This window comes from Loxodonta africana, chromosome 3 (genome assembly GCF_030014295.1).
Source record: "Loxodonta africana isolate mLoxAfr1 chromosome 3, mLoxAfr1.hap2, whole genome shotgun sequence".
NCBI lineage: Eukaryota > Metazoa > Chordata > Mammalia > Proboscidea > Elephantidae > Loxodonta > Loxodonta africana.
In genome coordinates this window covers 46,844,768-46,870,123 of record NC_087344.1, presented here as the reverse complement: position 1 = coordinate 46,870,123, position 25,356 = coordinate 46,844,768, and the positions used below count along the sequence as shown (strand labels likewise).

The window sequence follows — 25,356 nt, the reverse complement described above, 5'->3', positions numbered from 1 at the left end:
CCTTGGAAATCATATGGGGCAGTTCTACTCTGTCCTGTAAGGTCACTATGAGTTGGAATCCACTCTATGGCAACAGGTTTGGGTTTTTGGTTTTTGTTATCTAAGGTCTCCAGACTATACCTGAGCGTTTGTGCTAATGAGTGGCCTGATATCAGCAGACCTCAGGGAGGAGGGGCATGATTCAATCAAGCATGTCTATGCAATGAGGCCCAATAAAGGATCTGGACAGGGAACTTCCAAGGGCTTCCTGGTTGGTGAAAGACACCCACACACATGAACGGGTATTACTTTCCTTATGGGGATATGGGAGTTCCACACTTGGAAACCTCCCAAATCTCACCCTACACCTCCCTTTATTTATATCCCTTTTTTCCTACAGTAAAACTGTATTAGTAAACGTAACACTTTCTGTGAGTTCTGTCATTCCAGGGAATTATCAACCCTGACGGAGCAGTGGGAGCCCGCAGGTCAGAACTGAGAAGGGCTGGGAACCTCTGCACTTACAGTTGGTATCTTGAGGGGGTAATGGGAACCCTCGAATTTGTAACCAACAGGTCAGCAATGAGTGAAGCCCTGGGGGGTCCCGAGCTTGTGGCTGGCGTCTGAAGTCTTGGGCCAACTTGGCAGTCTGGAGGACTGTGTCCTTTAACCTGTGAGCTCTGCCCAAGCGCCAGGTGGCCAGGGGCACAGGAAGAAGTGCTGCCTGTGCAGCTGGTGTCAGAACTGAGCAGAGAAGTGAAAAGTGGGAAATCTGATTTATGTTGATTAATGTCCTTGTAGTTGGTATCAGAAAAAGGAGACGCTGAGATTTATTACCACAACATCCGACAGTAGTCAACTGTGATATTGTATTCTTTGCATTTTGAGAATCAAAGAGTCAGGATGGGGGCCATTGTTCTATACTTATAATGAAAAAGTAAACTATGGCTCACCATGGATTCAGCTATGTTTCCCGTCCTAATAAGCAACATTGCTGGAAGCCCGGCCTGATAGCCCTCAGGACAATGGGAAGATGAGGCAGGTAGGAGCTGATAGGGGTCTGGAGAGGAGAGCCCAGGGCACTGCTTGACCTAAAGCCCCAACTTTGGCTTCAAATGGAAAAACCCTCCATGCTGAATTTGCTGCAAAAGAAAACCAGCCTCAGCACGAGGCCTGGATGACAACTCCAATCTCTGCCCCTGATGCTCTCTGGCTGAAGAGAACCAAAACCGGGAAAAAAGGACATTATACATAAAGCAGATCTCCTGTTCTCTCCACCACTTGGTGTGGGAAGATGAGATGCTGGTATGGCCTGGCTTATCACAGGGTAAGGGTGTTTGGAGTACGACATCTGTTTCTGTTTTCTAATTGATGCTGTGCAATAGTAGAGGGGCTGTTCTTTACACCTATCACTGTGCATGCAAATAGGGAGTGTTGCTAAAAAGATTAATTATGGATATGGATTTTCTTCTGGATTCAATCCTATTGATGACACTGTAGGGATGCCCTTATCTGGACATCAGAGGCGATGGGTTTGTAAATCCTATCAGATGAACCTGGCTGGGCAATGGAGCTGCCTGAAGGCTGCCACAGGAAACAGGACAGCACCCCTTATTGTCAGAACCTGCAGGTAGCAGCTGGCAAAGCAGAAATGTGTAGAGAGTCTGGATCCAGCATCACAAAGTGGAGCAGGGAGGGAGGGTTTGGACCTGAGAGGATAGCTTAACAACCAACACATGCAGTGTCTCCCAAACCATGTCTGGAGGAACAGAAGGCAGTCTGGAAAGAACCCTACTGCCAAATGCACTGAGCAGTGTGGAGTTCTTCTTGGAAACCAGTGTATCTGCTAAAAGCAGAGCCCAGGCTCCACCATCAGACAGATTTCTGACTCTGCCCCTCACTAGTGACCTTGGGTAAGGTATTCTGTGAAGCTTTTTTCTTCATCTACAGAATACCTACCTTATGCTAAAAAAATTCATATCATGTTATATGTAGATCAAAAAGTACAGCATAGTGGTTAAAAGTCTGGACTTAGAGCCATACTGCCTCACTCAAAACCCGGCTATGTCACCAGCTAAGTGAGCTTGGTCAAGACCATACTTTGCCACCCTGTCAGGAGCAAGAGAGAATGAAGACAACTAAAGACACAAGGGAAAGATGAGTCCAAAGGACTAACGGACCACAACTACCACAGCCTCTGCCAGACTCAGTCCAGCACAACTAGATAGTGCCTGGCTACCACCGACTGTTCCGACAGGGATCATAACAGAGGGTCCAGGACAGAGCTGGAGAAAAATGCAGAACAAAATTCTAACTCACAAAAAAAGGCCAGACTTACTGGCCTGACAGAGACTGCAGAAACCCCGAGAGTATGGCCCCTGGACACCCTTTCAGCTCAGTAATGAAGTCACTCCTGAGGTTCACCCTTCAGCCATAGACACATCCATAAAACGAAACTAGACTAAAAGGGCACACTAGCCTAGAGGCAAGAACTAGAAGGCAGAAGGGGACAGAAAAGCTGACATTAGGGAACCTAGGGTTGAGACAGGAGAGTGCCGACATGTAGTAGGGTTGTAACCACTGTCACAAAATAATATGTGTACTGTTTAATAAGAAGCTAGCTTGTTCTATAAACCTTCATCTAAAGTTCAATAATTAAAAAAAAAAAGACTACTTTGTCGCAGTTTTCTCATCTCTAAAATGGGGATATTGCTACTAGCCAACGCGGTTGTAGTAAGACTTAAATGAAATCACATACATAACATGCTCAGTGGAATATCTGGCACATAACAAACATTCCACGTTGTCTAGTGGGACTATAATTATTATTCACCATTATTAATAAACTATTAAAGGTCCTAAGAAATCCTGTACTAAAGAAACTTAAGGCGCAAATAGTTAAGCGCTCGGCTGCTAAGCAAAAGGTTGGCGATTTGAACTTACCTGGCAGCTCCGCAGAAGAAAGGCCTGGGGATCTGCTTCCGTAAAGATTCCCAAATCCAAATCCGCTGCCGTTGAGTCGATTCTGACTCACAGCAATCCTATATGACAGAGTAAAATTGCCCTGTAGGGTTTCCAGGGAGTGGCTGGCTGGTGGATTGGAACTGCCGACCTTTTGGTTAAGAGCCAAGCTCTTAAGCACGACACCACCAGGGCTAAGATTACAGCCTAGAAAACCCTGTAGGGCAGTTCTACTCTGTTACATGGGGTTGCTGTGAGTCAAAACCAACTTGACAGCAACTAACAACAATCCATTTGAATAAAGGAAACTTTTGTGTTTATGAATCATAGATCACATTTTGGAAAATACTGGTCTGGTAATTATGGTCTTGGGGAATAACTAGTAATGATAAAGAAGGGTTGGCACACTTTCTGTAAAGAGTCAGATAGTAAATACTTCATATGTGTGGGTCACATAAGGTCTCTATCATATGTATTATTCTTTGCTTTTTTAAAAAAAATGCTTTAAGAATGTAAAAACAGTTTTTAGCTTGGGGGTCACAGAAAAACAAGCAACTGCTAAGGGCCAGATATGGCCCGTAGGTTGTAGTTTGCTGACCCCTGGTCTAGTACACTCTAGCTATTGTTGAACCGTTCCTGGGACACTGAAGAGGCCCATGGGGACTGAGAGACCCACAACGAAGGTCCCAAAGGGGCTCAGAAGATTCAAGTGGGTACTTGGAAGCAATGAAAAGGACTATAACAGCAAACTCAAGAGAAAACAGAAGCATTAAGAGAATAGTCACCAGGCTCCACCCTAGCAGGCCAGAGCCACAAATCTGTCTGACCACAGTCTAGCTCTTAGACTCACTGGGTTGAACCAAAAAACCTAGGGTACAGTAAGCTCCACCAGCTACCTCACTGACCCTGCTCTTTCAGGGAAAGGTTCTGGGAAATACCACATAACCCTAAGAAGAGAAAAGGAAAAACACAAGACAAATGCATGCTTAAAAGAAAAAAAAAAAAATATGTATACACACACACACACACACACTGATAACTGTTGAACCTGGGTGATTAAAAAGAAAGATGCATAACTTAGTAAAGGCGATGACCCAGTAAGAGCTCTAAGATGCTTAAGAGTTAGGGTGGTCATTCACCCTGTGGCAGACATCCCCTTTCTCCCCGTCTTAGGGGTGACTCTGACAATTATAAAGCACCTTTCAGGCCTGGTGAGGTGGGAGGGTTAAAATAGGCCTCGGGAAAGAAGCGGACAGTCAGCGGTGGCCAGTGCTGTTTACAAATGTGGAGGAGACAGAGGCAATCTGGTGCACATACTGTTTTGGGCAAGAAGGTATTACATATTCCTGTATCTCTTAGGAATCAATGGGCATGAAACAATGGCCCCAATGGATCTACTAGCTCTAAACAGAGGCAAGCCATACATTCCTGAATTCTTCTTCTTTGTGGGTGTATGATAAAGGAAGCAGCTGTAGTGGGGTTTACCTGGGGCTGAAATGAGTCATTACCAATTTGACTCGAAGAAGACATCTGTCGGCATTCTCCTAGCACCATCGAGGCCATAAATACCACCACAGTGGTTACCAGAGACACCAATAGGCTCTCTAAGACTCTAGGAAACAGAGCACAGCTGTTATTACATGGAAACAAAGACACCCTGGTCTCAGGAACACATGACCCCCAACCCTCATGACCCCCAAGTGCATTCATGAGCAGCTCCTATTCACTCAACACATGTGAAGAATTTATCAGCGACTAGCTGTGTTCCCACAATTTGTACATAAAAACGCAGTCAGTAAAGTGGGCTGCTGTATCCACATCATCTCCCTCCGAGGAATGGAGTGGCCTTAAAGGTAAGCCTCGGGGCAACAGAGTCTTTGGACACGAGAGAGTGCCTGTAGCAGGGCCACACTGACCCTTTGGACTTTGTCACGTGTCTTAGCACAAGTCAAGGGAAGCTGGGATTCAACCAGGAACTGAGGTATAAATTAACCTCAGACTCAGCTTTTTGGCCTGACAGAGCAGATTCATGACCCTGTTTATATTCTCGGTCTTAGACGTGAAATCAGAGAGCAGGGTCTGCTCACACAATTGTCTTCCTTGGAGATGGCCCTGCTCACGCGAAGCTCAGGGAGCCCCAGCAAGCTGGCGGAGGCGACTGCACAGGTACCTGACAAGCTTAGGTTTCGGATGCACGTTTCGCATACGGTACTTTGCAAGCCTCTTGTTCAGACAGTTGAATGTGGCTCCCAGGAGGCCCCCAATGACCCCCATGACGACGAAGAAACCCAAATCCATAGCTGTCCAGAGATGACATTTTTTATCAGAGTCAGAGCACTGAGAGAAGGGGAAAGGGAGGAAGAAAGAAACCACAGAGCCCATGAGAACAGGGAAGGGCAGGAGAGGAGACAGAAACGAGAGCAGCACTACCTTCTCTCTCTGAGTCAGGGAGGGAACCTGCCCACACCGACCACCAGGAACGCACAGCAAAGAGACTACAGGGGCAGAGATAGCCCCATGTGAAGCGGAACCCGCCCTTCTGATCAATTCTCTTTGGGGCTTTACTGAAGAGGGTCCTGGGGGAAAGGACAAAGCATACCTTAAACTCGCCAAAGTTCAGCAATCCAGGGAGCTGGAAGGAACCCCAACTTCCAAACTGAATTCCAGAGCGAAAGAAGTTGAGGGTGAAGGTGGCAGACATGGAACAAAAGAGCTGGAGGACAGGGGACAAAAACAAGGAAACTCAATAGTGACAAGTCCTACTTCTCCCCTGATACTTGCTCTTAAAACCTAAAATTTTACACAGAAACCTGAAGACTCTAGGTTTGGATACAGGGATCTGGTAACTGCTACAGTAAACACTCCAAGTTGAGCAACTTAAATCAGGCTATGAAGAGTTTTCATTCAAATAGCCAATAAACACTTATGGAGAGCCTACTCTAGATCAGACCCTGCGCCAGAAAAGGACAGTAAACACAAAGGGCAGATCGCTCTACTCTGAGGCAGGAGACTCAAGTTCAAGGCCTGGCTCTACCACCTCCTGCCTCAGGACTGAGCCAGTTTCAGGTTTAATGCCAGATTGTTCACCAATGAGAACAGCAGTTTGATTTGGGATTATTGTTTGGGTGATGGGAGTGTATTAATATGAAAAGTATTTTTCAAAAGTTTTTAAAATGTGCCACTAATCCTCACGTCAAGGAGTCCTGGTGGCACAATGGTTAAGCACTCAGCTGCTAACCGAAAAGTTCGTGGTTCGAGCCCACCCATTGGCTCTGCAGGGAAAGACCTGGCAATCTACTCCTGTAAAGATTACTGTCTTGGAAACCCTACGGGCACAGCAGTTTTACTGTCATACAGGGTCACTATGAGCCAGAATAGACTTGACGGTACACAACAACAATCCTCACGTCTATAGTTCAGGGGTTACGTGTACCTATTATTGTTATTAGGCACTGTTACATCAATTCTGACTCACAGTGACCCTATAAGACAGAGTAGTACTGTCCCATAGGGTTTTCTAGGCTATAATTTTTATGGAAGCAAACTACCAGGTCTTTCTCCCACAGAATCACTGGGTGGGTTTGAACCGCCAACGTTTTGGTTACTAGCCAAGTGCTTAACAGTTGTGCTGCCAGGGCTCCTTATGGGTATCTAGAACATAGGAGTTTCTGACAGAGCCAATCCTCCTAGTCTCATCAAAGATATTGTTAAATGTGTTGAGTGAGAGATGTCCAGTTTAATTTTGGGGTTTAATGAAGTTTCAAACAAGGCGCCCACTGAAGGCCTCCTCACCACTTTCCATGTGAGCCCTTGGTTCCAAAAGGATGAGCCTTCCTCCAGACTGAACAAGGTGCCCCCAATTGGGGCTCCAAAAGCTGCAGCAACTCCGGCAGCCGCTCCAGCTGATACGAAGTCTCGCTTGTCTCTAAGGAGAGAAGGAAGGGACAGCATTTATCAGAGAAAGAGCCTTCTGGCCACGAAAGTCAGTTTTCTACTTGCTTACCCAAGCATATTATCTCATGACCTATGAGCACTTGGGTTTGAGAAGAGGCAGCTCTCTGTAAGGCGGCCTCGGCAGCAAATATAATTCCCCTATCAGCCAAACACCCTCCCCAGGCAGGTTCCTCCAGGTGGGGGCTCCTCTGCCTGGGGGACATCATCCTCCTCTGCGAACACGGAATCCAGATCACGTCTCAGCCGCTATTTCAGGAGGCAGGCCAGAGATTTCTATAGTCACTACTGACCCACATTCCTTCCAGAAAACCATAGCATCAATGAAAATGTCCAAGTGCTGGTTACACCCAGAGGGGCAGCTGTGCAATGACATGCTGAATAAAGACGAGAAGGTGGACTCTTACCTCTGAACCTGAGCGCCTGACTCCGACGGCCTTACCAGGTGTGCAGGTTGAATAACACACACAAAGCCCACAGGGCTAGAAAAGTCTACTGAGAATAGCCAATTCCAACCTAGCAAGGCAGCTGAACCAATTAAATCGTTCTGGAATACAAAACACATTCCTAATAATATGCCCATGGACGTTCTTTGTTGTGTTTTCGATCTTGGCATCACTGTCTGAGATGCTTCTAGGCCTCATGTCATGATAAAATACAAATCGTGATGCCAGCTTGGTCCTCTGGCTTCTCATTTTCAGAAAAGTAACTCAAAGCCTCTTCTTTTCTAATGGTTGGGCTTCATACGGCCTGCCTATACCGGCCAGGCTGGAGAAAGTATCAAGTCTGACCCGCAGTAAATTAACACTTTGCTTTTTAATAAAACCCAATTCCTAACCCTTCCATACCTGTCACTTCGGAAATAGGGGAAGTTAAACTGGATCTTCTGGAAGGAGATGCTCTGGAACTAGAACAAGAGGAAATGAAGTCAGAGAGGGGCCTACAAGGCCCAGGGATGCAGGAGACCACAGCACCTGGAGTCCCCTCTGCTTGAGCACACCTGGGCAGGTGTCCTGCCAGGAGGAGGTCAGGATGGCAACCTGGAGAAAACAAGTTAACCCCCTTGGGAGCAAATTCTTTGTCCTAACCGCAGATTTCTAGGATCTTCAGAAGCTGCTTCTTTTTTTTTTTCAGAAGCTGCATTTTGCATGTAGTCAACAGGTCAGAAACAAAAGGGGATAATCGCAGAGCAGGAGGAACTAGGAGCTACTGTAGGAGATAAAGGTGGTCCTTCTAGAAGATGCTGGATAAGCGAGGAGGCCAAACAGTCATTTTTCAATCTGTTTAGCAAATTCTCATGCTGACACCGATTCGTGCTTGGCCTCCTTCCACCTCTCAGCTCACTTCTGGAAGACCTGGTAGTTGACGTAAAGGAGTTGAGGCAGCAGCAAGAGAGATGACCAAAACGTGGGCTCTGGAAGAAAGGATCTTTTCTGTTTTGCCTCAAGGAATCACAACCACAGCAACTCCTCCCTCCCTCAGAGCACGGGAGGTGTGAGTGAACTGGGACTTGCAGGCATGCAGCCCAGGAATAATGGGAGCTTTGGAGTCCTGAGTCCTGAGAGAGTTCCTTAGCTTCTCTAAGCCTCAGATTCCGCATCTGAGAATGGGGTTGATGGTTAACAACAAAACACTTAGGGTGGCTATAAAAAAGGAGCTATGTGTCGCATCTAACACAGAGTCTGGCACATAGCATTTCACAAGCAGTAGCTATTACCACCACTGTCCTACTTTACACAGAATCCACACAGAACCGTGCCTAAAACCAGCTTAGTCCACGCTCCCAGCCTCTTGAGATCTGGCGGCACTGAGCTGCTGTTACCAGGCCACCCTAACCGGAGGCATGTGCCAAGGGCTGTGAGGATGCCACGTTGACTTTCATTTGAACTGACTTCCTCTATATCCCATTTTGGTGCTCCTAGGATTTGGCAGGGCATTGTTAAGACTCTGCAAACAAGTTGCCTGCTCGCCTGGGACACCGACCACATATTTTTCATACCAGTCCACACTGAAATCAGGATTCTGTGGCTGTGGACAAGGGAGTGAGAACTTCAGCCCTTACCTGAGGTAGGCCAGCTCCCACCACTGCTCCACTGTGGATCATGGGACCTTCCTTCCCCACAAAGAGCCCTGGAACAGGGGAGAAGACCACCAGTCAGCCCAGAAAGGCCTCTGGGTCAGGAGACCTTTGCCACGTAAACCTTATCCTTTAATTTATTTTTTAACGTGCTTTTTTAGGTAAAAGTTTACAAATCAAGTCAGTCTCTCATACAAAAACTTGTATACAGCTTGCTATGTACTCCTAGCTGCGCTCCCCTTAATGAGACAGCACATTCCTCCTCTCCACCCCATGTCCATTCAACCAGCTCCTGTTTCCCTCTGCCTTCTCATCTCCCCTCCAGACAGGAGCTGCCCACATACGTCTCATGTGTCTCCTTGAGCCAAGAAGCTCACTCCTCACCAGTATCATTGTCTATCTTATAGTCCAGGCTTATACCTGTCTGGTGAGTTGGCTTTGGGAATGGTTCCAATTTTGGACTAACAAAGGGTTCAGGGACCATGACTGTCAGGGTCCCTCAAGTCTCAGTAAGACCATTAAGCCCGGTCTTTTTACGAGAATTTGAGGTCTGCATCCCACTGTTCTCCTCCTCCATCAGGGATTCTCTGTTGTAAACCTTTCTCTTCAGAATACAAAATAGAATGTACAACTTTATAAGACAGTGACCCAAATTCCCACCAAACAAGCTCGTTTATATCTTGCTATAAGAGAAAACACTCTTTAAACCCTAAATCAGGGTCCGTACACTATAGCTCACGGGCCAAGTCTGTTTCCATACAGTCCATGAGCTAGGAACAGTTTTTACATTCTTAAATGGGTATGTTTTTAAATGGTATATACCATTGCCATCGAGTCAATTCCGACTCACTGCGATCCTATAGGACAGAGTAGAACTGCGCCATAAGGTTTCCAAGGAGTGGCTAGTGGATTCAAACTGTCGACCTTTTGTTTAGCAGCTGACCTCTTAACCACCCAGCCACCAGAGCTCCTAAATAACATCTTTGATTTTGCCTCTTGGCTATTTACAGAAAAAGCTTGCTGACCCCTTCTCTAAATACACGAAAGTTGTTTTTCTAAAAAGCAAACTCCAATAAACCAACTAGACAGTCTACTTCAAAACAGAATGTGCTTGTCAAGAGATCTGTGAATAACATGTTCACGGAGTCTGTATTTGCAAAAAAAACTCATCAACAAAAATGTGTGGGGCCTTGCATCCAAATCTAATTAATTTATACATGTAATGCTTCTTGTCCTCTTATCCCTTGAATACCTAAAGGATAAAAATCAGAAAGACTCTCCTTACCTCCAGCTACACTGAAGAACACTCCAAAGACTTTGCAGATCAAGGTCCGGAGACGGACAATTCCCGGCACCTTCACGCCATTCAGGTAGCATTTGATCTCAGGTATCCCCGAACCTGCTGCCACTGGCTGACGGGGAGAGCAGGCACACCCATAAGCGCAAAATCCATCAGCTCTTCAGCTCACCCTCAACCATCTCAACAGCCAGAGGGGGAGCACTGATTTTCATGTTCTAGCAAAGTTTAGCAGTAACGGCATCTCCTCCTTGGGGGCTTGTTCAAACACTGACTACTCTCTAGACTTTCTGGAGCCGCGGAGGGTAGACAAACCCCTGAAACTATGGCCCCGAGAAAATCTTTAAACCTTAAACCAAAAACATCCCCTCTGAAGTCATCTTAAAACCAAACAATAGTTTAGCTTAACCAGTAAAAAAGTCCTGCCTTCAGCATCATGCTCTGTTAAGATCTATCTATATGGGATCAAATTGACAACAGCAACTCAAAAGATTAGACAGGAATCTTAGGGGCCACTGAGTTTATGTTAGTGAGCGAGGAACAACTCAGAAAAGGAGGGTGAGACTGGTTGCACAACTGGGAAAGTGTAATCAATGTCACTAAATTGTACATGTAGAAACTGTTGAATTGGTGTATGCTTTGCTGTGTATATTCTCAACAACAAACTAAATAAAATTTAGGAAGAAAAAAATCAAAACACTGACTACTGGGCCCCACCCTTAGAGTTTCTGATTTAGTAGGTTTGGAGGTGGAACCTAAAGATTTGCATTTCTAATCGGTTCCAGCATCACCTGGAAGCTTTCCAGCCATTAGTGCTGGCACCCGACTCCCAGAGATTCTAACTGGTCAGTATTTTTAATATTGATTTAAGGTTGAGAACCACCATCCTAACCGAGATTTTCCTTCCTCACTAATCTCACCAAAGGCTGAAAATTTTACTTTCAAAAACTTCTCTTAAGTCAACAGCAGGCCGCTTTGTACAGGAATCTACATTCTAAATCTCATTTGGCTTCCTGGCCTTCTGGAAATGGAGATGGAGACAAGAGTGCAGCAATCTGAAGCCTCATAAGCAAACGAAGAAGCCTCACCTCAATTAGGACAAGAAGGCTCCCCAAAAAGACAAACGTCAGGTTAAAACCCAAGAGTTCAAGGAGGGACAGGGCGAGGCAGCCCTTCTTGCTGCATTCTTCCACCGCTGCAGAGGCCAGGTTAAGGAAAACCTGTTCACCAACCAAAGGCGTTCGCCTGAAATGGTGCAGCTTCTCTTCTTTTACAGCATGTTGGCTACTTCCTGCACACCCGCCTGTCCTTCCTATATACGTATTTTAAAAACTGTCTGAGATGTCTTCTACTTTTTTGTAACTTTGAAACGTTACAAAAAGAAATATCCATGCCTTTACAACTCAACCTTTAACAAACCTCCACATCCTGCCATCTGTGTGTCAATTAAAAAAATAAAACATTAGATATTATAAAAAAACAAACAAAAAAAACTCCTTTGTTTCCCTTCCTCCCTTTCCTGAAACTACTAGCCTGAAATTACTGTCCTTCCCTGCATGTTTTCAGATGTATCCACATAGTTTCATGTTTTTATAATTAAAACAAATGGTATTGTACCTTACACACATTCTGTAACTTCGTTTTTTCTCTCTTTCAACATCAAGTTTTTCAGAATCAGTCATGTTGATACATCAGGTTTGGTTCATTCACTTAAACTTCCGTATAGAATTAGACTATGTGAACATACTATAATTTTTCCAATCTCCCCTTTAGTTTGATTCCAACTTTCTGCCACCACAAAGTAGCAGTGAACGCCTTTGTACACTTCTAGGGTACGTATGCAGAAGAGAAATTCGTGAGTCACAGGAACCCACACCTAGCTATTTGTTTTCACTTGCTCTTCAGGATTAGCAGTGAGGTGGGCACTTCTCCAGGGAGTTACCGGACATTCAGTTTTCTTCTTCTGAGAATCGCCTGTTCATACCCTCGGCTCATTTTTCTATTGGGCTGTTTGGTTTTTTCCCTTACTGAGTTGCAGTTCTTTCTGTACTCTGGCTACTAATTACTGGCCTCTCATATGCACAGCAAATAATAAATCCAGGTTAGGGACTTATTTTCACTTTGTTTAGGGTGTTTTATTGTTGTTGCTGTTGTTTAGGATTTTGTTTTGTTTTGTTTTTATAATCAATATTCACTTTGATGTGGTCAGGTTTATCAACTGTTTTCTTTATAGTTTTGCCTTGTGGAGCTTTAAGAAATGATTCCACAGTCTTGTCATCGTATCCCAAAACCCACCGCTGTCCAGTCGATTCCGACTCCTAGTGACCCTGAGGACAGAGTAAAACTGCCTCACAGGGTTTCCAAGGCTGCAATCTTTACGGAAGCAGACTGCCACATCTTCCTCCCAAAAAGTGGCTGGCGGGTTCGAACTACCAGCCTTTTGTTCAGCAGCCGAGCACTTTAACCACTGTGCCACCAAGGCTCCTTTGTCATCATACAGTCTCTTTAAAATTTCTTTTGTCCATTTACATCTTCAGTCCATCTGGAATTTATCTTTATTTACAGTACGAAGTAGGAATCTACTTCTCTATTTTTCCATACGGGTAAACAAATGTCCAGGCATCTTGTACTGACTAACCCGTCCCTTCCTCGCTGATTTATAACACTAGCTCTGTCGTTCACCACATGTCTATGTCTGTCTGGGCCAGCCTCTGCTCCTCTGTTTCTCCACTGGGATAACTGGGTACTCCTGTTTCAGGTACTAGATCTTAAATTTTCTTAAGTCCTGACATCCAGTAGGGTAAGTCCACCTGCTTTTTGTTCCAAATTGTACTTTTGGCCCTTTACTCTTCCATACAAATTGGAAAGAGAATTTTCAAGCCCTATGATAAATCTATTGGGATTTTTATTATTATTATTATTGGAACTACATTGAATTTATAGGTTGACTTGGGAGAACAGGCTTCTTTATGGTATTTGTGCCTTGCTGACCATGAACATGAGCATATCTCTCTATATTAAGATCTTCCTTTTGTGTCTCCCAACGATAATTAGAAACCATAAAGCTGAATGGCTAATAAGAATAACCCTTCAAAGATCACGTTTACTGTGAAAACCATTTCTGGATAACAGAGCAATCTCGGCTGCCACTGATATTCGGGAACACCAGGCACCGTGAAAAGGATACATGTTTGTACCACTCCAAACTTGAGCTGGGTGAAGAGTCGCACAAAAAAATCCACAAAGAGACCCACCTGTGAAGAATAAGAGGTCCGTCAAACACGCTCAATCCTGGGGGCATGACAGGCACTTCTCCTGAAAGGATCTATGTCCCCACTGCAGTTACCATGGCTGGGAAGGGCACTGTGTTACCAGCCAGCAATGCATGAGTGAACTGCTAGTCACTCTGGCTTTCAAGGCACTTTCTGTTCCAGTCTGGTCCCTCCACCCTCCAAAGAACAAGGGAAGGGAGAGAGAGTAAAGTAAAACAAAGAGGGAAAAGGATGTAGAAAAAGATGTGAGATCAAGGAAGACTGCCCCAGGATCAAATAGGACTAATGCTGTGTTGTATGAGTAACTGCTAAACTCTTCCTGAAGGCAGTTTCGGAAAGAAAATTCCGTAACTGTTGTCAGTGATACTCAGTTGGATTGGCGTACAAAACAAAAACCAAACCCCTTGCTGTTGGGTCAATTTTGACTCACAGCAACCCTATAGGACAGACTAGAACTTCCCCATAGGGTTTCCAAGGCTGTAAATCTTTAAGGAAACAGACTGCCACATCTTTCTCCCACAGAGTGGCCCATGGGTTCAAACCACTGACCTTTCAGGTGGCAGTCGAGTGCTTACTCACTGCACCACCAGGGCTCCTGAATATGCATATAGATCAGAAAATTACTTTGAAAGACAACATTTATTTAGGGGTATATGGTTTTCACGTTTGCTATTGCTATTTCATACATCCTACTTTGACTTACGCTGGCTAAGAAAAAACAACCAGAGTCCCGCTATTCTACTCTCCTAAGTCCATCTCAGGGTTTCAAGAAGAACTAGAAAGACTTCTGACTTTGTGAACCCAGGATCAAAGGCTTCATGTCTTTAACTCTGACCTCTCAAGCCAATGCCCAGAGGCTCTTTAATACGGAAGCAACAAGTCATGACACATCAGAGGATAAAAGAGTCAGTAGCAAGAGGAACAAGTTGCTACATTATGAAGGTGGGTCTGCCTTGGTATCACATGAGGGTGTAAAGTTGCTAGTACTGATACATGGCAGCTCAAAGGAGTTTGATATGAAAGGAGCAGAATGACTAACAACCAGATGGCTAAAGACTATGCTTATTATAGGGAAAGCTACAACCAGAAACATATATAGCAAAACAGATACCCTGAGATTTCAATAAAACAAATCAACTCAAGTTCCTCCACAATGGTATCCATCAGAATGTTACTGAAGAAGCCTTCCAAATGCCATTAGTCTTATCTAGTAAGATGTCCCTCTACCTCTGGATCTACTACAGTAAAAACCCGACAAGTGCTATGAAAATAAAAACTGTGGTTGGCCCTTGTGGCTATATTTTTCAAAATATATGTTTACATTTTACAGGTATATTGTCATGGATTATGTCCCCCCCCCCCAAAATGTGTGTATTATTAACTCAGTTAGGCCATGATTCCCAGTAGTCTGTGTTGTCCTCCATTTTGTGATTAAAATTTTATGTTAAGAGAATTAGGGTGGGATTATAACACCACCCTTACTCAGGTCACTTCCCTGATCCAATGTAAAGGGAGTTTCTCTGGGGTGTGGACTGTACCACCTTTTCTCTCTGAAGAGATAAAAGGAAAGGGAAGTGAGCAGAGAGTTGGGGACCTCATACCACCACAAAGGCAGCACCAGGAGCAGACCACGTCCGGTGTCCATGTGCCTGAGAAGCTCCTGAACCAGGGGAAGATTGAGGACAAGGACCTTCCTCCAGAGCGGTCAGAGAGAGAAAACCTTCCCCTGGAGCCGACACCCTGAATTTGGACTTGTAACCTACCAGACTGTGAGAACATAAATTTCTCTTGGTTAAAGCAATCCACTTGTGGTATTTGTGTTATTGAGACAGATAGGGTTAACTGTGCTGGCAGAACAAGACAGCTGTTAAACGATTACCATCTAGTTGGCATCTCCTGCCTGGAGGGGAAATGAGCGGGTAGAGCAGGTTAGAAGCTGGTGGAATGGACATGAAAAGAGAGAGTGGAGGGAGGGAACGGGCTGTCTCATTAGGGGGAGAGCAACTGGGAGTATGAAGCAAGGTGTATGTAAGTTTTTGTGTGAGAGACTGACTTGATTTGTAAACTTTCACTTAAAGCATAAAAAAAATTAAAAAAGAAAAAAAAAAGATTACCATCTAGAAGTTGGGTAAACAGGAACCACATCCTATCAACATGAGATAAAGCTGAAACAACACATGAATTACTCTCTTTCTTAGTGTTTTTCTAGTCCCTTCCCCCTTTACAGGCTCCTGCATACGCAGAAGAATAAAGTGTGACCACTGTTTAACTCTCCTTAGCCCTCTGAAGATGGTGATGTAGTGCCAAAGATCAGTGGCTTGTGCTACATCCCATAAGTGATGCCAAGGGCTGCCAAGAGGACTCCATCTTGAATGACAGCGGGTTCCATCTTGGATTCCAGATGCGAGCACAACCTAATTAACATGTACCACCATTCTGAGAAGTACCTGCCCCTTGAAAGAAGCCCACTAAATATTCATTATTCTATTGTCTCCGTAGAACCCATATAAGCCCTAGCTAGCCTTGCTTCCCTTTTTGAGTCAGTCTTTTGGAGAGGCTTAGATCCCCACTGACTCCTTTTGCTTGACTCAAGCAAAATAAAACTTGCTGAAGATAAAGTTTGTCTTTCGTGTGTATTCTTATTCGGGAAAAGACAAGGACCCTTTGTGTCAGATCAGCAATTGGTAACATTATGGCAGCAGTAGGTGCCCAAGATATATATCATGTACAGCAAGCGGAATATGGGATTTTTGGTCAAGTCTAGAGAAAGGTGATGTATAGGAATATTCGAGAATTTACGTAACCCTCTATTCTAACAACGGAGCCCCTGGGTGATATAAATACTTCATGCACTCAGCTGCCGACTGAAAGGCTGGCAGTTTGAGTCTACCCAAAGGTACCTCGGTAGAGAGTCCTGGTGATCTACTTCTGAAAAATCGGCTATTGAAAATCCTGCAGAGCACAGCTCTACTCTGACACACAGGGGGCTGCCACGAGTCAGAGTTAGCTTGGCAGCAGTTGGCTGATTATTGTATTAATGGAAAATCAGATTTGACATTCCTCACTGTGACTGCCTGCTAAGTGTTCCAGCTTCTCTTCCTCAAAACTACCAATATTAAATCAGCAATAATGGTTCCAGAACTTTTTTAACATAATCTCTGGCAATGTTTCACTTTTTTTCCATCTGTGATTCATCTGGGAACTTGCTGCATCCAGGGGCGCCACCGTTCACTCTGCCTTCTAGACAAAATTAGCAGCGTGCAGGGAGGAAGCCCAGGACAGCACAATGAGTTCACTGAGACCCATGGCGTCCTGTCCTGCTTACTGGTACATTATGATACAGGAAAGTGCATGCTGTTGAAAACTTTGTTCCCACTACTTTGCTTCTTCCCAGTAGAGTGACCTCAACGTCCACTATGTACTCTGTTACCTATTCAGCAGGAATATAGTCACATCATAGGAGGTAAGTCTGGACCAAGCCTTTGAGGACTTAAAGAGCCCCATAGCTGCATGGCTCACTTTCAATTCACAGTGCAAAGGCAACAGAAGTATGAAAAAACTGTCAGGATTACTAATATAAGGGGTCGGGAGAAGAAAAGACAGTCTCTGTTACAATGACAAATGGCTTACTTGCCAGGCCGGGGCTTGCCCTTTTGACCCCACTCCCACCACTCGGGCCCGCACCTCACCACGGCCCATCTGCTCACCAGCCCAGTGCAGACTCCAATGGCAAACACCACCATCCACTTCACCGCCTCATACCTTCGACCTTTCTGTTCACAGAGGAAAAGAATGATTCAGTTTAGCAGGGTTCTGATGGCAGAGGAGGAGAAACACATCTTGACCAACTAACTAGTTTTAGACTAAATTCCACATGGTTAGCAAGCATGGCGAAGATAAAGTATGGGTCATGGGTTCTTTACAAGGGGCCAGATCAGGTTCACTGACAGTTGGTACTCTGGTTGGCAGGATGAAGGTCTAGGGAATGAATGCTGATATCTCATGAAAGGTGTTAAAGGGCCAAGGGTAAAGATCTGTACCAGAGTTTTGGGAACAGAAAAAGAAGTTGGTCTAAGATCTGTTCAGTCCTGACAGATCAAGAACTGTAGGACTCACCTTATTATCCATGCTCTCCAAAACTTCCAGGTAAGGGTCATTGATACAGCGATCATAATCCAAGCTCTGAAGGAGGGACACGCAAAAAAAATAAAAGAAAAGAAAAAAAAAAGAAAAATCACTGCAGGTAGGAGGACCTACCTGAGAAGGGACAAAACACTAGGTTCCTGCTACGTGAAGTGTGGATGGGCACCAGCCAGGAGGAGCTAACTGGAAATGCAGAATCCCAGGCCCCCTGGTCCTACAGCATTAGAACCTACACTTTAACAAGATCCCCAAATGACTCACGAGTACATGGAAGTCTGAGAAGCACTGTGTTAATACTTCATGCTTCAGAAAAAAGTTCTAAATTAGCAAATTTTTAACCTCCTGTCTCTGCAAAACATTTAAAGACCTTCAGCTATCACCAGCCTTACCCAAGTTACTCTGCTAGATATGAACAAAAGCTTCAATTAATCAGGACTAAATTCATTTTAAGAGTAAATCAATTATAACTACCTTGAGTAGTTAGCCTCTATGAACAAGAGGTTAGTCACAGGACAAAGTGATATGGAGGCTACTTTACAAAGCAACTTCCAGTTTATTCAGTAAGAAGCACAGACTCAGCCCAGTTCCTGTAACTTCTACATCTAAAGCCGTGTTCCTCCAGCCACGCGTCACAGAAGCATGTTCTGCGAACAATTTGCACGTGTGCCACATTTAGAGGAACAATTCAAATGAAACACCTTTATTTCTATGTCTTGTGCGAGAAGCAGCAGTCTGGCAGCAAAGGAAAATGGTCTACCGTGCTGCTCTTTCCCATAACCTGCTCTTATCTACATGTCAGCTAATGAACAAGCTGGATACTGGCCTGGTGAACATGCTCTCAGGCAAGGGCTTGAGGTCAGGCCAGGTGTGACGTGTGATAACTGGATCCATTGCTATGACTATCCTAAGTCAAGTTCCCTTTTAAAAAAGGGTACTGGAGTTACCAACGGGGAACTGACTAAATCAATTATGACACATCCAAAAATGGAATACCATGTAGCAATGAAGTAATTACGGTAGATCTATGGACAGATGGAAACCCTGGTGGCGTAGTGGTTAACAGCTATGGCTGCTAACCAAAAGGCCGGCAGTTCGAATCCACCAGGTACTCCTTGGAAACCCTATGGTGCAGTTCTACTCCATTCTATAGGGTTGATATGAGTTGGGATCGACATGATGGCAACGGGTTTGGTTTGTTGGTTTTATGGACAGATGTGGAAAATGTCCAAGTACAATAAAGTAAAATAGCAAGATGCAGAATAAAACACATATGATCCCACTGTGATTAAAGAAAACTAGTATCACATAGAGGCACCGGTGGTGCAGTGGTTAAGAGCTCAGCTGCTAACCAAAAGGTTGGCAGTTCGAATTTACCAGCCGCTCTTTGGAAACCATATGGAGCAGCTCTACTGTGTCCTATAGGGTCGCTAAGAGTCAGAATCGACTCGACAGCAGTAGGTTTTAGTATCACGTAGATGTCAGCACACATATGGCACAAACATCTGGGAGGACTACTGACAGTTATCATCTCTGAGGTGGTTATTTTTCAGGAGGTGTGCACATCTGTGTATTGTTTGAAATTTTCACAGCAGACGTGGTATACATTTATATTCTAAAAAATTATCTTTATTTTTTTCTGATTACAAAACAAAAAACTACAGTAAGAAATACTTTTGCTGGGAAGCTAGGCTGATCTATGAGTAATTAAACCAACATACAAGTTTCTAAATCAACAAAGTGACAACATATTCTAGAAACAGAGAAAGAGTATAATGCTGAAACACATGAATATCCTTCATACTAAATATATTTAGAAATGACTGGTCAATTAGTTATTTGCTTGGTGAGTTTTGTCCAATAATGTGATGTCTTCGTAAATACTTAAAAGGTATTTAGATGTCCAGGAGAGACAAACATATGGAGATAGAAAGTAGATTAGTGCTTGCCTATGGCTTGGGGGAAGGGGAGGCGGAGGGGGATGGGGAGTGACTGCTAATGGGTATGGGGATTCTTCTGGAGTGAAGAAAATGTTCCAATACTGACTGTGGTGATGGTCGCACAACCTTGTGAATATACTAAAAACCATTAAGTTGTATACTTTAAACAGACGAAGAGTAAGTTGTTATTAGGTGCCATGGAGTCGATTTTTAATTCATAGTGACCCCAAGTGACAGAGCAGTACTGCCCCATAGGGTTTTCTAGGCTGTAACCTATACAAGAGCAGATCGTGGGGTCTTTCTTCCGTAGAGCTGCTAGGTGGGTTCGAATTGCCAACCTTTTGGTTAGTAGCCAAGCATTTAACCACTGCGCCACCAGGGTTCCTTTGGTGAATTGTAGTGTATGTGAAAAAAGGGGGAGGGGATTAGAAACAACTGCAACACTAGAACATGGATCTTTTTTTTCCTTAAATAGAGTTTGACACAATAAATAGATACCAATGGAATATGTAATCTGTTACTAAAATCAGATACTGTTGCTTCTCCTTTGCCATGACTAACTAAGTTACTTCCCTTTACTGCTGCTGTATATGTTGTTCTTTGGCTCTGCAGACTAACAACTTATTTTTTAAATAAAATGCTTCCAAGTGTTCTGCAGGGCTGCTCCAGGTAGCTGGAAAGAATCTGGCCATGGGGGCAAGTAGGGTGGAAATGCAGCCCAAACTGAGCCTGGAAGAGGCAACTTGATCCTTACACAAAAAGCACCTGCGACTGGCCTGGGGCTGGAGGTGTTGCTGTGGGCCAGAGCGGGAAGAGGCACTTTCATTCTAACCCCTCTGCTCTTGGAGGGGTGCCTCTTTCTAATTCAAAAGAGCACTACAGGCTCTGTGATCTGCATGCAGTTAGGATCTGCTGTCTACCGTCCCATAAATAGAAAGCAACTAGTACTCAAATCATCCAGAAATCAGAAAACATATCATTGGATAAAGTGTTTTTTCAATCATTAAAATCAGTTCCCATAAAATAAATTATAAAAAGTGAAAAGAAAAAGAAAAAGAGTATCAAACTACACCATGATGGTACAATTGACAAAATCTAGACTGTAGAAAATTCCAGAGTCCTTATATGCCCTGGAAACCCTGGTGGTGTAGTGGTTAAGTGCTACAGCTGCTAGCCAAAAGGTCAGCAGTTCGAATCTACCAGGCGCTCCTTGGAAACTCTATGGGGCAGTTCTACTCTGTCTTATAGGGTTGCTATGAGTCAGAACTGACTCATCGGCAAAGGGTTTGGTTTTTTAATATCCCCTGGTAGCACAGTGGTTAAGCATTGGGCTGCTAACCAAAAAGTCAGCAGTTCTAATCCACCAGCTGCTCCATGGAAACCTTATGGGGCAGTTTTACTCTGTCTTATGGAGTAGCTATGAGTTGGAATTGACTTTACGGCAACAAGTATTTTGTTAATATGCCACCCAGGGCCCTTGCTCGGCTGCTAACCAAAAGGTTGATGGTTCAACCCCACCAGCGGCTCTGAGTAAGAAAGATGTGGCAATCTGCTTCCGTAAAGATTTACAGTCTCGGGAACCCTATGGGACATTTCTACTCTGTCCTGTAGGATCGCTGTGAATTGGAATTTGACTCAATGGCAAAGGGTTTGGTTTTTTTGGTTTTAACATGTCATTATACAAATTACACAGACGAGGAACACAAGAAGCTGAGCTGCCACAGTCTCAAAAGGTATAGCCATGACCTCAGGGTTTCAAATGGTAGAGCCATGACCTCTGGTGTTTCTAAGGGCGGAGCTGACACTCAGATGGAGTAGGAGAATGGTGCGCCTATAGCCGAGGGAGCAGAACTGCTGTCCCGGTGGGCCTGGGAGGCGAAGCTGAAGCCCCAGGCTGAAGGGCCTCCGCTCAGAATCCACACTCAGAGAGTGTGGCCAATACCTAGAGGCTGGAGAGCAGGGTTATTGTGTAAATTGTCTCAGAGAACAGAGGATTATTTTCAAAGCTTTGAGGGCTAATATAATGTGTTCTGCTGACTTGCTTGGTGCCTGTTATGCCTTCTTTCCTTTCAGTTTCTCCCATTTGTAATGAAAATGTCTAGCTTGCACCTGTTCTGCCACTGTACACTGGAAACAGATAAAGCACATGCTAGATTTCACAGATGAAGAGGGATTTTTGGGTTTTGGACTTGGAGATAAGACTTTTGCTATGATATGACGGGATGAATATGTTTTGCATATTATAAGGATGTGATTTTTGGGGGGCCAAAGGGTGGAATGTCATGGATTGAATTGTGTCTCCCAAAAAAAGTGTATAGCAAATTGGTTAGGCCACGATTCCCAGTATTGTGTGGTTGTCCTCCACTTTGTGACTGTAATTTTATGTCGGGAGGATGGGGGTGAGATTGTAACACCACCCTTACTCAGGTCACCTCCCTGATCCAATGTAAAGGGAGTTTCTCTGGGATGCGGCTTGCACCACCTTTTATCTCTCAAGAAATAAAACGAAAGAGAAGCAAGCAGAGACAATTGGGGACCTCATACCACCAAGAAAGCAGTACCAGGCGCAGAGTGCGCCTTTGGGCCCAGGGTCCCTGCACCTTAGAAGCTCCTTGACCATGGGAAGATTGAGGACAAGGACCTTCCTCCAGAGCCAACAGACAGAGAAAGCCTTCCCCTGGAGCTGAAGCCCTGAATTTGGACTTGTAATCTACAAGACTGTGAGAAAATAAATGTCTCTTTGTTAAAGCAAAATTTAGCAAAATTTAGGAAATAAGTGAGATTCAAAGCCATCTATGGCAGCACTAGATGACTAAGACACATACTAAAAAAAAAAAAAAAAAAAAAGATCAAAGATCATTAAATGAGATTTAAAAGACACACGGAACAACTGGATTGTGAAGACCTTTGGAATCTGATTCAAACAAACTAAAAACAACACATACGATAAATTAAACAACCAGAAAATTTACACACTGGATAGTTAATGATATCAAAGACTGTTAATTTTTTTTAGGTGTGATAATGGTATTGTTTTATGTTAAAAAAAATATTTTTATCCTTTAGAGATACACACGGAATTACTTATGTGGAAAATGATGTGATGTATAGAATTTCCTTCAAAATCAGAAAGAAGAAAGTTGGATGGGGCATAGATCAAACAAGATTGGGCATGAGTGGAACAGCTGTTGAGGTTGGGTGATAAGTTCAGGAGGCTTCGATACACTATTCTCCTTTTGCATATGTTTGAAATTATCCATAAAAATAAATAAATAAATAAGTGGCCCATGCTATACTACAAATCCTAACGTTGTTAACTGCCATTGAGTCAGTCCTAACTCAAGGCAACCTTATGTGTAACAGAACAAAATGGTGCCCAGTCCTATAGCATCTTCATGATCGTTAGTATGTTTCACTCCACCGCAAATCCTAATTAAAAAAAAAAAAAAAAAGACAAAAACCCGCTGCCGTCGAGTTGATTCCGACTCATAGCAACCCTACAGGACAGAGTAGAACTGCCCCATAGAGTTTCCAAAGAGCGCCTGGTAGATTTGAACTGTTGACCTTTTGGTTAGTAGACACAGGTCTTAACCACTATGCCACCAGGGTTTACAAATCCTAATAGTTACACTGATTTCTACAGCAAAAGTTAAGACGAAAAGTTCAAAAGAAAATTAATCTGGATATGTTTGGACTTTTAAGGTGTATATGATGTTAAAAAAAAAAAAAACATTGAACGTATATATGACTAATTTCACTTTTTACAATTAATCCTAAGGAAGCAACGAAGAACAAACAAGGATGCTCACCACTATACTGATTATCATACAGAAAAGTGGGAAGCAACTGAAGATAGATTAAATAAATCACGGTACAATAAAATTATGCACATATTTAAAAAGATATTATAGAAAATTATCTAGTGATATTAACATATTATCAAGTGTTAGGACAAAAACAGGTTAAAATAATAAATTCAATAAAATCTGACTTCTGTCACTTAAAAAAGCAGAAAAGCATATATGTAAACATGGAAGAAGACCTAGTATGACATTTAGTAAGGTTTTAATAATAGTCATCCTTTAATGAATGGGATTATAAACTTTTCACTAACTTCTTCTTTTTGTAAATAGTTCCTAAAAACTCTCTGCAATAACTATGGTTTGTTTTTCTCATTTCAGAAATCACAGAAAAAAATCATCATGAGTTGTTTAATAATAAAAAGTAACTCAATGTTAAGCTTTACTTTAGCAGCACTGGCCTTACTAAAAACACACACACTCTAATAAGAGTCCCATACTTGAAACTGGGAGCTACAAACAAGACCATTTCAGAGAGAAGTTGCCAGGACAGGAAACAATCATTTGAAAACTAAGTGCTCTCAGAAGAGAAGCCAGGCTTCCTGGTCCCACACCTATTCTGAGCACCCACTGTTGGTTGCTTTGACCCTGGGTCTCTGAAAGTCATAAAACTCCAACAGTTGAATGGCAAATACACACTCTATCCAGGCTATGGTACCATAGATCTACGGAAGCATAAAGCTACTCAAACCTTGTTTTTGGGGCTTCTGCCCAGAGACAGGTCACCTGTTACCCCCTCACCCCCTGGAATAGCAGGTCACCAAAGAGCATCTCTGGTTGGAACCCTAATGCTTCGGTCTGAAGTGACCAGGCCACTCAGTACTTTAGTTACCCAAGAAAGCATCTAAGAATCTCACCTCATAGTCTTTCCTTGGAAGGATCTCATCCTCCTCCTCCTGTGTTTCTCCAAGAATGGTCTAGAAAAGCAGACCCACAGAGGGGAGACTCTTTTAATGATTAAAAGTGAAAAGAGGCAGAAGTATACATAAAAAACCAGTTGCTAGATTCTAAATCATCAGAAGCCATTATCATCAAATGGGACTAAGACCTCAAAATTAAAACACAAAACAAAAAAAACTTCGGGGGTAGACAAAGATGTGGATAAGAATTGACAGCCATTCAACTGAGTTCTTTCTTTCAACTGATACATTCTCCAAAATGCCACTCTTGTCTTCAAGACACTTCAAACATGTGCAAAGCCAGTTTTGGCGGGGGGGGGGGGGGGGGGGATCAGGTTCCAACCTGACAATGTGGCAAATCTGAAATCAGTAGGGAGCTGTCAACCCTGGGGACACAGCTCAAGTTTTCCCAGTGTGCTCTGCAGTGGGGAAGCTGGATTGTCAGTGACCCAGAAAGGGTGAGGTATAGAGTTAGCTCTAAAGGGAAAAACTAAGCCAGTTGCATAAGTACAAAGTCCTGTGCAGAGGCTTAGTCTGAAAATGCTTGTTTCATTCAAAACTCCTTCCAAATAGAAATAAAAGAAAATACGGGTGGGATTAACTGGAGTTGGCCTGGGATATTTCCCTTAGATTTCAGGGCGGGGTTAGGAGAAAAGACCCCACACTTGGGCACCAGCACGTGAAGCCGAGCAGATCCTTCGAGAGTCTAGGCTTGCGGTCCCCAGGCCCCACCCGCTGCCACCTGCAGGCCTAGCTCGGCCCGGCCCCACCCCCGGCAACGCCTCCCGCAGTCCCTGAGCAACCGCCCCCTCCCCAACCCTGCCCCGCCGGCTCCGTACCAGCTCCTCAGGAGTGCGGGTCTCACGCTCACCGCAGCAGCAGCACCACCTGCAGCAGCAGCACAGAGACCCCCTGCACCCCGCCATCTTCCTCCTTTACTGCCACGCCGGACCCTTTCGCCCCCTCCTCCCACCCAGACC

General features: G+C 44.0%; 1 protein-coding gene across 6 annotated transcripts in view; it reads right to left on the bottom strand.

The window, feature by feature from the left end:
• CLCN6 (chloride voltage-gated channel 6) overlaps positions 1 to 25,356 on the bottom strand; it is a 36,580-nt gene that overhangs the window by 10,859 nt on the left and 365 nt on the right. For 3 of the 6 annotated variants that reach the window (XR_010321300.1, XR_002786606.2, XM_003413462.4), the window contains exons 1-13: positions 25,216 to 25,348; positions 24,335 to 24,394; positions 17,654 to 17,719; positions 17,245 to 17,310; positions 13,453 to 13,519; positions 11,354 to 11,460; positions 10,254 to 10,380; positions 8,954 to 9,021; positions 7,740 to 7,798; positions 6,733 to 6,865; positions 5,540 to 5,653; positions 5,111 to 5,277; positions 4,426 to 4,552 (exon numbers count right to left, since the gene is read on the bottom strand). Coding sequence is in view for 4 of the 6 variants with exons in the window: in XM_003413462.4 (XP_003413510.2) it covers positions 4,426 to 4,552; positions 5,111 to 5,277; positions 5,540 to 5,653; positions 6,733 to 6,865; positions 7,740 to 7,798; positions 8,954 to 9,021; positions 10,254 to 10,380; positions 11,354 to 11,460; positions 13,453 to 13,519; positions 17,245 to 17,310; positions 17,654 to 17,719; positions 24,335 to 24,394; positions 25,216 to 25,302 (1,248 nt within the window). In the remaining 2 variants the exon portion in view is untranslated. Of the gene's footprint in view, positions 1 to 4,425; positions 4,553 to 5,110; positions 5,278 to 5,539; positions 5,654 to 6,732; positions 6,866 to 7,739; positions 7,799 to 8,953; positions 9,022 to 10,253; positions 10,381 to 11,353; positions 11,461 to 13,452; positions 13,520 to 17,221; positions 17,311 to 17,653; positions 17,720 to 24,334; positions 24,395 to 25,215; positions 25,350 to 25,356 lie in introns of those variants that run through there. The other 3 variants (XM_064281281.1, XM_064281283.1, XM_064281282.1) reach the window with 3 other exon arrangements.